At 37.2% G+C, this 13,429-nt stretch overlaps 2 protein-coding genes across 2 annotated transcripts; one reads left to right on the top strand and one right to left on the bottom strand.

Moving 5' to 3' along the window:
- The first annotated feature begins 2,461 nt into the window (after positions 1-2,461).
- Positions 2,462-6,764, top strand: LOC115627657. The gene is made up of 3 exons (XM_030523398.1): positions 2,462-2,808; positions 4,765-5,311; positions 5,733-6,764. The coding sequence occupies exons 1-3, from the start codon at positions 2,462-2,464 to the stop codon at positions 6,762-6,764; spliced, it is 1,926 nt and encodes a 641-aa protein (XP_030379258.1).
- A 503-nt stretch (positions 6,765-7,267) lies between these two features.
- On the bottom strand, positions 7,268-13,286 carry LOC115627658. Its single transcript, XM_030523399.1, has 4 exons — positions 13,280-13,286; positions 10,878-11,178; positions 7,486-8,889; positions 7,268-7,280 (listed from the first exon to the last, which is right to left on the bottom strand). The coding sequence occupies exons 1-4, from the start codon at positions 13,284-13,286 to the stop codon at positions 7,268-7,270; spliced, it is 1,725 nt and encodes a 574-aa protein (XP_030379259.1).
- Positions 13,287-13,429: the final 143 nt, after the last annotated feature.

Below are 13,429 nucleotides of genomic sequence, written 5' to 3' on the forward strand. Positions count from 1 at the left end.
TGTGGGCCAATCAAAATTCGTGATCACCGAAAATTCCATCGAAACTGTGCGTGAATTCATCAAAAATCAGCCGAAATCATCATTGAAATTGATGGAAATGGAATTGAACATCTCCAAAACATCGATTTACCGCATTTTGACCGAACATTTGGGGTTACGAAAGGTGTGTGCGCGGTTTGTTCTGCACAAATTGACTGACGACCAAAAATTGATCAGAATCCGTCTCATCGATCGGCGCTTGTGACCGATTATTTGACCAAAAATCACATTTTAACCATTAACCACTCGCCGTATTCACCTGATATGGCACCGTGTGACTTCTACCTTTTCGGAAAAATGCATTTGACCATGAAAGGAAAGCGTTATGCAGACGTAGAGGCCATTCAAAAGGCTTGCACCGGCATACTGGCGGCCATACAGGCCAACGATCGAAAACACTCGTTAGACATGCTTTTGGATCGTGCAAAAAGCTGTATTGAAGCAGAAGGAGACTATTTTGAATAAAATAAATTGAGTTTGCCGAAAAAACTATTTGTTCTGTTTTTTTTTTTTTTTAAAAAAGTCCTGTTTACTTTGGAACACACCTTGTAAATAGTCGCGCACATAGTAAGATTAAAATTCTTGTGATAAGTGAAATGGTTTAATCGTTGAATGAAATAAAATGGTAAAAAGTGAATTAAATGCAAATTGCAGTTTCTACAAAGGCAGCAAAAGTAAATAAACCATTTAAGGAGTGCTGCTATGAATCTTTAAGAGCCACTAAACAATCAAAAATCGCTCTTTTTTTGCCACGCAAGGGGAGCCACCATATAAAAAAAAATGTTGATAACGATTAAAAATGCAACCAAGAGAATTTCCATTTTATTTTAATACATATGTGTTCTCTTTTTACTTTTGAAAACTTTTGCCATTTGAATAAACCTTTTTATGTTTTTGAAACTAATAAAATGAAACATTAAAAAAAATGTGTATGCACTTTTCGAAGTCTAGGAACGTAACCCCTTATTTTGTATGGAAATACATGGCTCGTTTAAAACGAGTTGGCTTAACACGACGTTTTCAAGGAACTATTACTACTATTTTCTTGTTCGGTGCTAATTGTACAGCATCAACAATTCATCAATATAGCTGGCATTATGTTTGATTTTCCACAACTTTGTGCGTAGCTGGAAGATGGATGTATATGGCATAAAAGTAAAATATTGATCGTTCTAAATTGGCGTACTTGGTAATTGGTTTAGAAATCAATAATTTCATGATAAATTACTAGACAAATAATTAACTGGGAGACTACGTTTTAGAGTATAACAACTAAATCGTTCAATTTATTTTCATGAAACAAATTACTGCTTAAACTTAATAAAATTATGAATAGACTTCAACTAAAATAAAACAAATAAAACTTAAGAAAAACTTAAACAAATTAAACAAAATATTTTCAAACGAAATAATTAACTGGGACAATTTCATTATTTGTATCTTAAAACTGAAAATGAGTAAAACAAAGAATTTTAAACTATGAGACATTTTGCTGCGTTTTCCTTGACCGCTAGATTTTTAATGCGCCTTTTGTCCCGGTTATCAACCAAAGGTGGGCGTCCGGAATTGGTATTTTTTCCATGGTTGTCGGGATGTCTTAACAGATTTTCCACCGTGTTCTTATTTCTGCCAACATTTACTGCAATTTTGCGTATTGACATCCCCATATCATGCAGTGCCAATATTTTTTCACGTTCTTCGTTGCTTAAACGGGCGAAACTCGACATTTCGTAACAAAAAAAATCAGTTAGGAATTGCTACAAATAATAATTTTAGTTGCAAATTACTTATTTTTAATTAATATAATAGATTAAATAGAATTCTGTATAAAAAGTTTAAATTTTACGTCATGAACTATTTGCAAATGAAAGCAAACTAATCTGTCCCAGTTAATTATTTCGTTCACAAGCGTCAACATAGTCTTCTAAAAATAGACATAACGGGACAACCTTGCGGTACTTTTGCAAAATTCTTTGCTTACAGCTCAAGCATACTACAACCAAAATATAGGAGGAAGAGGGAAAAAAAAGAATTGCATTTTGTGGACAATATAATGTGCCATCTCTTTGTCCCAGTTAATTATTTCGCGCACCTTATAATGGCTTGAGAGGAGCTTGAATTCGTGCTGTATACTCATTGCTAGGCTGAGTTGCTTTCTATGCCGGATATTGATTTGCTCAGCAGATGCACCTTCTCACGCTTTCAAAGTTTGCCAGCCTTGTTAATGCAGTTCCATTTATTACCATCGCAGAGGTATGGGTCTTGTTACATAAATGCACATCCATTTAAATCCAATTTGTGCGATGCTTTCCCCCGATAACCGACTGACTAAACATGCAAAGGTCGCCCCTTGCGTGGAGGATGACCTAAAAGGGAACGCCACAGTGGTCAGCGCTTACAGTGTGGCTCCGACGACCGTTCAATGTTCGCCTCAACACTACGACCCGTTCACAACATCAGTCTCATCTACGCCATTGTGTGGGCCATCAACAACAACTATGGGCGCTACACAACCTTGCCACTGAACATCGCTCAGTTCGCTACGAGCGATGAGAGTAGTGGATACCAGAATGATCTGATCGATGCAGTGCTACGCCTGTCCGGAGGCGCCTCTGGGACCGACACAAAAATCAAGTTCCTCCTAGAAGGAACACGTATCAGTGCCGATACCAACAACATGGACCAAAATTCCGAGCACCTAGGGACGAATAATTTGCCAAGTGCACAAAATGCAGCCATTTGGTTTTTGGATAGCCTGCGTGCTTACGGGTGAGTCATAAACTGGGATTAAAGATATAACAGTTGAATTTGAACGAACCCCAAACTGATTCCATGGTAACACTTAACAGATAAACTTAAAATCTTTATCTGTGTCGCAGCTTACAAATATTGGATCCCAATCCGTTTATTTCTCTGCATTCAATTTCATCTAATATTTATATTTATTTAAAAATCTGATTTAAAATTATTTGGTGCTTATTGGAAGTATAAAATAATCATGTAGGTTACTAATTAGAAATGCCATCCAGTAGAGGTAATTTACATTAAAAGGAAGAAGGAAACTATTCCCCCTAGAGATGGTTTATGTAGAATGTAGAATATCTCAGTTGCCCTTACAACGTTTAGTCAATTAAGATTAATTAATTAATTAATCAGTCCTATATATGACATAATATGCTTAGACCTTTCAGGGACACACTTTCACTGCTAAAAAGTATATGGTGATTTTTTTACGACTAACCTTTTTTTTGTCAAATAAAATACAAATTTATATCTCCAACTCGAGTTAATTGTCCTTAAATTAAAAAACGGAATCACTATAATCTTCTTAGTCTCCTAAGTCAACACTGCAGTTGTATCGATATTGTTTTCCACTTGATATTTTATTTCATTTTTATCAACTAATATATATTTATTTGTTAAATAATATATACATTTATATCTACTGGAAGATAGTAGCTCATCAAATCGAGTTAATTATCCTTAAAAAGTAAAGAAATCGCTATAATCCTCTTAGTCTTCTAAGTCAAAACTGCAGTTGTATCGATATTGTTTTCCACTTCATATTTTATTTTATTTTTTATCAACTAATATATATTTATTTGTCAAATAATATATACATTTATATCTTCTGGAAGATAGTAGCTCATCAAATAGAGTTAATTATCCTTAAAAAGTAAAGAAATCGCTATAATCCTCTTAGTCTTCTAAGTCAAAACTGCAGTTGTATCGATATTGTTTTCCACTTGATATTTTATTTTATTTTTTATCGGATAATACATATTTATTTGTCAAGTAATATATACATTTATATCTTCTGGAAGATAGTAGCTCATCAACTCGATTTAATTATCCTTAAACTTGAGTAAAGAAATCGCTATAATCCTCTTAGTCTTCTAAGTCAAAACTGCAGTTGTATCGATATTGTTTTCCACTTGATATTTTATTTTATTTTTTATCGGATAATACATATTTATTTGTCAAGTAATATATACATTTATATCTTCTGGAAGATAGTAGCTCATCAAATCGAGTTAATTATCCTTAAAAAGTAAAGAAATCGCTATAATCCTCTTAGTCTTCTAAGTCAAAACTGCAGTTGTATCGATATTGTTTTCCACTTCATATTTTATTTTATTTTTTATCAACTAATATATATTTATTTGTCAAATAATATATACATTTATATCTTCTGGAAGATAGTAGCTCATCAAATAGAGTTAATTATCCTTAAAAAGTAAAGAAATCGCTATAATCCTCTTAGTCTTCTAAGTCAAAACTGCAGTTGTATCGATATTGTTTTCCACTTGATATTTTATTTTATTTTTTATCGGATAATACATATTTATTTGTCAAGTAATATATACATTTATATCTTCTGGAAGATAGTAGCTCATCAACTCGATTTAATTATCCTTAAACTTGAGTAAAGAAATCGCTATAATCCTCTTAGTCTTCTAAGTCAAAACTGCAGTTGTATCGATATTGTTTTCCACTTGATATTTTATTTTATTTTTTATCGGATAATACATATTTATTTGTCAAATAATATATACATTTATATCTTCTGGAAGATAGTAGCTCATCAACTCGATTTAATTATCCTTAAACTTGAGTAAAGAAATCGCTTTAATCTTCATAGTCTTCTAAGTCAAAACTGCAGTTGTATCGATATTGTTTTCCACTTCATATTTTATTTTATTTTATTTTATTTTTTATTTCCAGACATCTAGAGCATCGTGTGTTACAGCAGAACCATAGGCTGCCTTACAATCGCAACGGATATTTCTGCATTGTCTATACAGGTCCGGAACGCGGTCACTTAGCTGCCCTCAAGCAGATGTTTCATCGCCTCTTTGCCATTTATGTAATTAACGTGAATGTGTTTCTGTCCAAACGGGGCATTGTGTATCTCTACACCTACTACCCATATGGGCCGCAACGTTGCCAGTCCTCTATGCCCGTTTTCTATGCCTCCTTTCAGGGCGTACGGGATCAGTCACACTTCGATTTGGGTAAACCCTTCTTTCCCAACAAACTGGACAGTATGCATGGCTGCAAGGTGGTCACGGTGACCTTTGAGCATCGACCCTATGTGATCATCGAGGCTACTGACAGTGAGCCCAGTGGCTGGCGTTTGCGTGGCATGGAGGGCATGCTCTTTAATTTGCTCGCTGAGAAAATGAACTTCAGTATTAAGCTGGTGGCCCAGCCGGACAAGGATCGCGGTATTGCCTACGCCAATGGCACGATCACAGGTGCTACCAAAATGGTAAGTTAGTGCCTATTATTGGGGCACATTGGAATGCAATATATACTTAGAGGTATAGCCTTAGAAGATAACAAAAGAGAACGCTAAAGTCGGAAATTCCCAAAACTAAAATAAACTCGTCCTTTATCGGCGCTAGGAGAATCTGGATACCAACTTTGGTTATTCCATCTTTTATAGTTTCTGAGATCCTTGCGTTCATCCACACAAACGGACAGACGGACAGACAGACGGACGGCCGGACATGTCTAGATCGATTTCTCTCGTCATTCTTTCTGGTAACGTAATACCCCCTTGCCAGCAAGGTTCTCCCACATAACCGTTTGGGCTAGGCCAGCAAAGCAAAGAGAATCGCTCAACTAGCGACTACCTAAGTATAGTCAGATCTCTTGTAACTGGTTGCTTTGAATCTTCTCTTCCACAGATTGTAGATGGCACAGCCAACATCACCTTCGTCTGCTACATGTACAGCAAGGCACGAACGGAGTTTATGCTGCCCAGCCTTTCATACATTAGCTTTCCCATAGTGCTCTGTATCCCGGGGGCGCGCCCCTTAACACCTTTTGAGCGTCTGGCAAAGCCCTTTTGCTTCATTATTTGGTCGTGTCTGTTCACAAGTGTTGCTCTGGGCTTTCTCCTAATTGGAGCTCTACACCTGTGTACACGTCGGCGGCTGCGTCGCTTTGTCTTCGGCAATCGGAATCGTACGCCCTGCTATAACTTGTGGACTTCCTTGAGCGCGGGGGTGATCATACATCTGCCCCTTCGGAACTTTGCGCGCTACATCCTGCTCCTGTGGCTGCTCTACACATTCGTTCTGCGCACGGCCTTCTCGGGGGAATTGTACATTTTGTTGCAGGACGAACGGATGCGCGCGCCGTTGGACTCCTTGTCCGAGGTAATTAAACAGAGCTATACTTTTCACATGCTGCCCACGCTGGTGCCGATTTTCCGGGCTATGGTGCCCAACATCCGCATTGCGATTGTGCGGAATGGTGAGCACGGAATGATACAAGCGCAGCAGCGACTGCGGGACGATCCCAATGCTGACATAGCCATGCCCATGCTGCAGCCGACAGTGATGGAATATAATCACGATGCAGGCGCCACTGGTAGGCGGCTGGCAGTGCTGCAGGAGCCAGTGTTGACAGCTCCATTGACGCTCTACATGCGTCCACACTCCTACCTGAAGACTCGCATCGACGATCTGCTTATGGCTATGATGTCGGCGGGCATTGTTCGCCATTTTAGGGATACGTATTTAAAGCAGGTAGAGCAGTCTGGACCGGCGACTCGTGAGCCTCAAAAACTGACGGTCTGGTTGCTTGGAGGCGTCTTCTCAATCTATCTGGGAATGCAATTGCTGGCCTGCACAGTTTTTGGACTCGAAGTAATGGCGGCGAGCAGGCCTAGAGTCCGGCGGCTTATGAATCTGGCCAATCGCTACATTGCTTAGACAGATTTCTACCCATACTTGTAAACACAGTACAGGCGAAGTCCGCAACCATTAACGAAATATTTTCCAAAATCTAAACACTGTAAACCTTTTTTTTAAACATAATACGATTGCATTTTTTTTTGGTATATTGCAAATTACATTTGTAGTTGGAATTGTAGTTAAAATTGAATATAAATATAAGCATATAAAGTTTTGTTTTAAAGTTTCACATCTAATTTATTAAAACTTAATAACAATCAATTAGAATAAAACCATCACTACGTATTTTGGCTGTTTTTGTTTTAAAAAAATAGTAAATATAAGCTTTAATTTGGGATTTTTGTAATATTAAATTGACTTTATTTCGTAGCCAAAAAATTGTTTGAAGTTTGAAGTGTAATTTCTAATGTACAGATACAAGCCTGTTTTCATTTCCAATTTGGATTAAATTTGTCGAAATCGATTTAACTTAATTTTCCAATTAGTATTTTGTTGCAGTACCACTATTGTGGAATTTTTCCTCACATGTAGGGCCTGGAATTGGGTTCAATAAATTAGTTCAATTCCTAAAAAATATCAGCTTTTTTCCAAATCTTCTTCGAGCCATTTGACTGACTATATTTAAAGCTTTTTGCATGTTACAAATGCATTTTTCAAAGCTCTCCATTTGTAATTATAAATCCAAGCCTGAAACCTTGCAAACCAATGGGGGAGACAGTCATATCGATGACTGACGCACTCAAAGACAAAGACGCAGAACGCCAAGCCCTCAACCATGAAGAGACAATTGAGTGCTGCTCGCAAGAACCGCATAGATTCGTCGAAGTCACTCGTCCTGCCTTTACCCCGCGGCGTGCCACGCCTAATCTCTGCAGTCATGGGCGGCAAGGTGCCGAAGTCGAAGCGCTTAAAGAACTGATTGAAGATGCCGAAGGAGCGCAATCTGATGACCTGGGTGTTGACCACACTCGCCAAATAGGAGTCATATGGAAAGTACATGCAAATCATATTGTCCACAACCTTCTCGTCCAGTATTGCGTATTTGCCGCGCTGCTGTCGAAACTTGGTCAAGTGGTAGGCCAAGAAGGTCTTGCTCGAGAAGGCGCCCGTGAGCATTGGCTGTTCATCCAATAGGTGGAAGACATCCACCGGCTGGCCGGGAACAACGCGCGTGATGCGGTTTAGTCGTGGCATTGCCTCCGTCATGCGATAGGTGGCATGGTCTGCAATGATTTTATACCCTCGGTCCATCAGTTCTTGAATGGTACGCGGCATTGGCTTGGCCGGTGCATTGTGCACGAACTCAAAGACCGAGCTTTCGTATGAGCTGCGCAGCACGAAGATCAATGCCAGCCAGATGCTCTGCGGTGGTCTGCTCAACAAGAGCGGTAGTGTCCTGCCCAGCCAGCGCTTCAGCAGAAAACGCAGCAAACCACTTATGCCCAGGAGCAGCCAAGTGTACTTATCGAAGGGGAACAGCATGATGTCATATGCGCTGTAGTTTTGGGTGGCCAGCAACACAATGACGTACTGCATCTGGAAGTAGGGCAGCGTCGGTGTCAAGTACTGCGAACGGGCCGATGTGCAGGCCGCACAACCCAGCGTGATGTTGGCACGCCGCTCACGCAACATGCGATAGGCGCCGGTCATGCTGCCGTTCGCGTAGGTGGAGCCGCCAATAAGATTTGATGGCTCATTGGACACCAGCCTCAGACTAAAGTTCAGCTTAGCCGCCACCAGTTTCAATATATCGGCATCCAGACCATCAATGCGCTCATTTGGTGTGCTGGCATTCCAACGAATCTCCAAGTAGGGCGGAATTTGCCAAACAATAACGCTTATCGGACAGCCGTAGAATTGTTGCAACTTGTGTGGAAAGGGCTGACCAGCACTTAATGCCCTCTTCGGGAGCATCAACGGCCTCGTGGACTCACAAAGCCGTCTCGTATATGGCTGAAAGGTGTAGGACTGCAGTGTGGCTTGGGACGTGTGGGCCAGCAGAAGCACCACATCGATGATATAGCGCTGATGCAGGAAGTAGGAAAATATGTTCGTCATGATGCGGCGCTGAGTCCCCCAGGACTGCCTTGATGTGAACAGCACGATGACGAACTTACTTTTGTGAGCTGTGGAAGCCGTGGCACTGGAAATGTAAACATACTTGTAAATAAGCATTGATTTTATATCTAATTTGGCCTTTGACTTGTAGGAATGCCCGCGAGCACCAACAGCTCAAATTTCACCCGCAGTTTCGATTAATATTATTCTTAACCCTTCTAGACATGGCCGTAGCGAGGGGGGTGCAAAGCGGGAAACTACAACTACAAACGAACAATCTTTATGTACTATAAATAAATAAATATAAATGTAATACACAAAAATAGATTTAAGTGAGAATAATATAAGTAAAATAAAATATGGTTTCTCTTCAGAAAATGCAGTCCCATCTACTTTCAGTTCTGAACTGTCGAAGCAAAATGATTTTAGATTTCTTTATCTGCCATAACCTCCTTTTGATAACTGGCCCGACCCCAGATACGGCTCCCATTCCATGTGAGCTTGCAAACAAATTCCGAATTCTTTTTAGAAAATTAACTAAACTTGATACTATAAATCGGTTTTCAAACAGAGAGCAGCTCCCATTAGAAAAATTATACATTTTTCTCTCTGTTCGCACGCCTCTTCTTCTTATTTTGCCGCAGTTATTATTCATCTAGATTTCAATAATTTCAAAGTATATACACGTAGGTATATACGAGTACATACAAATTTATCATTTATGTAAGAAAATAAAATTTCAAATTGTTAAATTTTACACGCGGGACCAACTTTATATTAGTTCCACGATCATAAATCTTCATATTTTTTAGCAAGTTTTTTTAAATTAATATATTGCTTTCGAAATCTTTATCATTATTTTGAATTTAATTTTTCCCTATTTTTCATGTGTTTTTTGTGTACTGCAAATAATTTGATAGTATTTTTTGTGTAGTGCAAATAATTTGATAGTATTTTTTGTGTAGTGCAAATAATTTGATAGTATTTTTTGTGTCGTGCAAATAATTTGATAGTATTTTTTGTGTAGTGCAAATAATTGTATAGTATTTTTTGTGTAGTGCAAATAATTGTATAGTATTTTTTGTGTAGTGCAAATAATTGTATAGTATTTTTTGTGTAGTGCAAATAATTTGATAGTATTTTTTGAGTCGTGCAAATAATTTGATAGTATTTTTTGTGTAGTACAAATAATTTGATAGTATTTTTTGTGTAGTGCAAATAATTTGATAGTATTTTTTGAGTCGTGCAAATAATTTGATAGTATTTTTTGTGTAGTGCAAATAATTTGATAGTATTTTTTGTGTAGTGCAAATAATTTGATAGTATTTTTTGTGTAGTGCAAATAATTGTATAGTATTTTTTGTGTTGTGCAAATAATTGTATAGTATTTTTTGTGCCGTGCAAATAATTTGATAGTATTTTTTGAGTCGTGCAAATAATTTGATAGTATTTTTTGTGTAGTACAAATAATTTGATAGTATTTTTTGTGTAGTACAAATAATTTGATAGTATTTTTTGTGTAGTGCAAATAATTTGATAGTATTTTTGTGTAGTACAAATAATTTGATAGTATTTTTTGTGTAGTGCAAATAATTTGATAGTATTTTTTGTGTCGTGCAAATAATTGTATAGTATTTTTTGTGTAGTGCAAATAATTGTATAGTATTTTTTATGTAGTGCAAATAATTGTATAGTATTTTTTGTGTAGTGCAAATAATTTGATAGTATTTTTTGTGTAGTGCAAATAATTTGATAGTATTTTTTGTGTAGTGCAAATAATTTGATAGTATTTTTTGTGTAGTGCAAATAATTTGATAGTACAAAATCGGCCAACAAAATCTTGCCTCCCCTCCTGGACTAAATCCTGGCTACACCCATGCTTCTAGAGTGTTTTTTCTCGCAGTTCATTAGAACTTAGTATAGTATACTTATATATCTTGCCAATCTCAAAATAAACGTATTTGGATTAGGACACCCAAATTAACCCATGCTGGAAAGCATGATGAACTTTTAAAAGCCGTCCACATTTAAAATGTATTTGAAAATTAACTTAAAACTATCGTTTTTACGTACATGACCTGCTCAGCGTTCTGTGCAAAAAGCAGTTGTAGCTGAACTCGTGGACCCAAGTAGTCATCCAGTTGAGTGTCCAGCACCACAGGGACTGGCTTCTCAACACGATGCAAGGACTTGCTCAGAACCCGCCGCAACAACGAGACCTGCAACGGTTCCAGGTGCGTGTAATCAGTGCTGATGAAAACACTCATGTTTTGGACAGCGCATGTACGCTCCAAAAGTAGGTGAAGTGTGTGCGTCAGCTTGAGAGCCAGCTTTCGCTCCAACCGCTCCTGCAGTGGCTGCTCATCCGGCCAGGCTGCGACGTGAAAATAGAACAGAAGTTTAACACAAAAACAAACGCCTAGCAGGTATTGTAACGCCATTTCCAAACTGTCAATGGAACGACCACAGCATACAACTTTGGCTGCAGGCATTTATACCTTCATGACTGGTATATGTCCCCCTTAAACCTTCCATTACATTGATGATAGGGCGGCGTTAATTTGTTCCCCCGACACGAGTATTGATTGCATTTCGATTGCTTTTGGCACCTAGCGATACAGCTTTGGTAGCTAGGGAGTGAATAATTTTTAAATTGGAAGATAAGATCAATTCTGTTTGCGTTTTTAATCAAATTTGTTGAAACCGAACTTAATAGCTGCTCTAAACATTGAAAAAATCTCAGAGTATATTCATCATAAACAACAATTTAAACAAAAAAAGAAACCGATTTCAAACTATTAACAGGCACTAAAAAGTAAAAAATAATTGCGTATTCTTCTACAACTTAATATTCAATATATAATGTAGATACAATTATTGTTATTTTTGGAGTCGGTGTCAGCGGTCGCGCGCCGCGCCAGTCAAGAGAAAGAGGCACTTCATTACGAACCATTTCAGATTCCTTTCAAATTGTTAAATTTTACACGCGGGACCAACTTTATATTAGTTCCACGATCATAAATCTTCATATTTTTTAGCAAGTTTTTTTAAATTAATATATTGCTTTCGAAATCTTTATCATTATTTTGAATTTAATTTTTCCCTATTTTTCATGTGTTTTTTGTGTACTGCAAGTAATTTGATAGTATTTTTTGTGTAGTGCAAATAATTTGATAGTATTTTTTGTGTAGTGCAAATAATTTGGCTGACACCGACTCCAAAAATAACAATAATTGTACTAACAAATTATTAACGTTTGAAATCGGTTTCTTTTTTTGTTTAAATTGTTGTTTATTTTGGGATTTTTAGTGAATGTGAAGTACACTAACTAATGTGTATGAATATGGGTAGACCTAATAAACGTGTTTCTCATATGAGACAGCGCCGCTTAAATGAAGCAAAAGAAGTCATGGAGAAACTCCTCTTTCAACAGAGGAGTCTTGCGAACTTTTCATGTTCTAAAGAATTCGTCGTGGATATACAAAGACTGAATCGAGCACTCTTGTTCTCAATATATTTTGTCGAAAACGTTCATCACACTGCCTGTCTGTCGTCTGCGAATATCTTCAGTTCTGATTTGTTGAGTTGCGGCTCTTGTTGCAGTTTGTTCTTCTGACTTTTGAGCTTTTAGAACGCTGGGGTCGTGTATTTTTGCTACACGCATTGTTACGGTTAGATTTTTTCGACGGCATTATACTGAAATTGAAATTCTATTTCACATGATATCTCATTTAAATTTGACACTCATCTACCGGGTGCCTTCGCATGATATCTAAAACCCATGAACATTTTGTATGTTTTAAGAATTATATGGATTTCTCATGGATGCCATTGTCAGAGCTGGACCAAATTGAAATGGGACCACATGGGAATCATCAGCTTTCAAATACAAAAGGAATCATTTAAATCGGTTTACACTGTCTAAAGTTCTGAGGTAACAATGAAAAATACAGTCGAATTGAGAACGTCCTCGTTTGCAGAACCTAACCAAACTCTCATCAAAGTACCCTTGAAGTACATCCTTCAATAGAAAAAGAATCATCGAAATCGGTTAGCGTGATATAAAGTTATTCGTTCATTTGTCTTGCACATACTTAATACAAATTTAGGACTTATGCTTTCTCATGGATGCCATTGTCAGAACTGGACTAAATTTATATGGGACCATTCTGGAAGCACCAGCTTTCAAATGGTATAAGAACCATTAAAAACAGTTCACCCAGTCGAGTGTACCGAGGTAACAAACATAAAAAAAAAAAATAAAATAAAAAAAAATACAGACGAATTGATAACCTCCTCTTTTTTGAAATCGCTTAAAAATGAGAATGTATTCAAGAAAATAAGTAAATATACTATATGTATTTTTGAAATGTGGAGGAATATCAGGCCTGTTCCAAGTTTCACTCGGCTATGTGAATTCAACTTACAACATATTACTAAAAGGACTTGGAATTTCAAAAACCCCCAATTCTTACCGTGCATGCTTATGAACTTAATAGCAGATTTGGGAGTGGAAATTAAATTAATTAAATTAAAACCTAGCAAACTCATTCCATTAAAAATCATGAGATATTTTTTTTAAATTTGGTTCTGTACAATTTCTTGAACTGAGGTTTTCAACACTG

The sequence above is a fragment of the Scaptodrosophila lebanonensis genome, unplaced genomic scaffold, assembly GCF_003285725.1.
Source record: "Scaptodrosophila lebanonensis strain 11010-0011.00,11010-0021.00 unplaced genomic scaffold, SlebRS2 tig00000096-arrow-pilon, whole genome shotgun sequence".
NCBI classification, from domain to species: Eukaryota; Metazoa; Arthropoda; class Insecta; order Diptera; family Drosophilidae; genus Scaptodrosophila; species Scaptodrosophila lebanonensis.

What these genes read in the sequence shown, in the direction of transcription:
- LOC115627657 (XM_030523398.1), top strand. Translation starts at nt 2,462, where the DNA reads ATGTTCGCCTCAACACTACGACCCGTTCACAACATCAGTCTCATCTAC. An exon ending in GATAGCCTGCGTGCTTACGG is followed by an intron (nt 2,809 to 4,764) that starts GTGAGTCATAAA and finishes TTTTATTTCCAG; the next exon opens with ACATCTAGAGCATCGTGTGT. An exon ending in TCACAGGTGCTACCAAAATG is followed by an intron (nt 5,312 to 5,732) that starts GTAAGTTAGTGC and finishes TCTCTTCCACAG; the next exon opens with ATTGTAGATGGCACAGCCAA.
- LOC115627658 (XM_030523399.1), bottom strand. An exon ending in CAGAACGCTGAGCAGGTCAT is followed by an intron (nt 8,890 to 10,877) that starts GTACGTAAAAAC and finishes TTACATTTCCAG; the next exon opens with TGCCACGGCTTCCACAGCTC.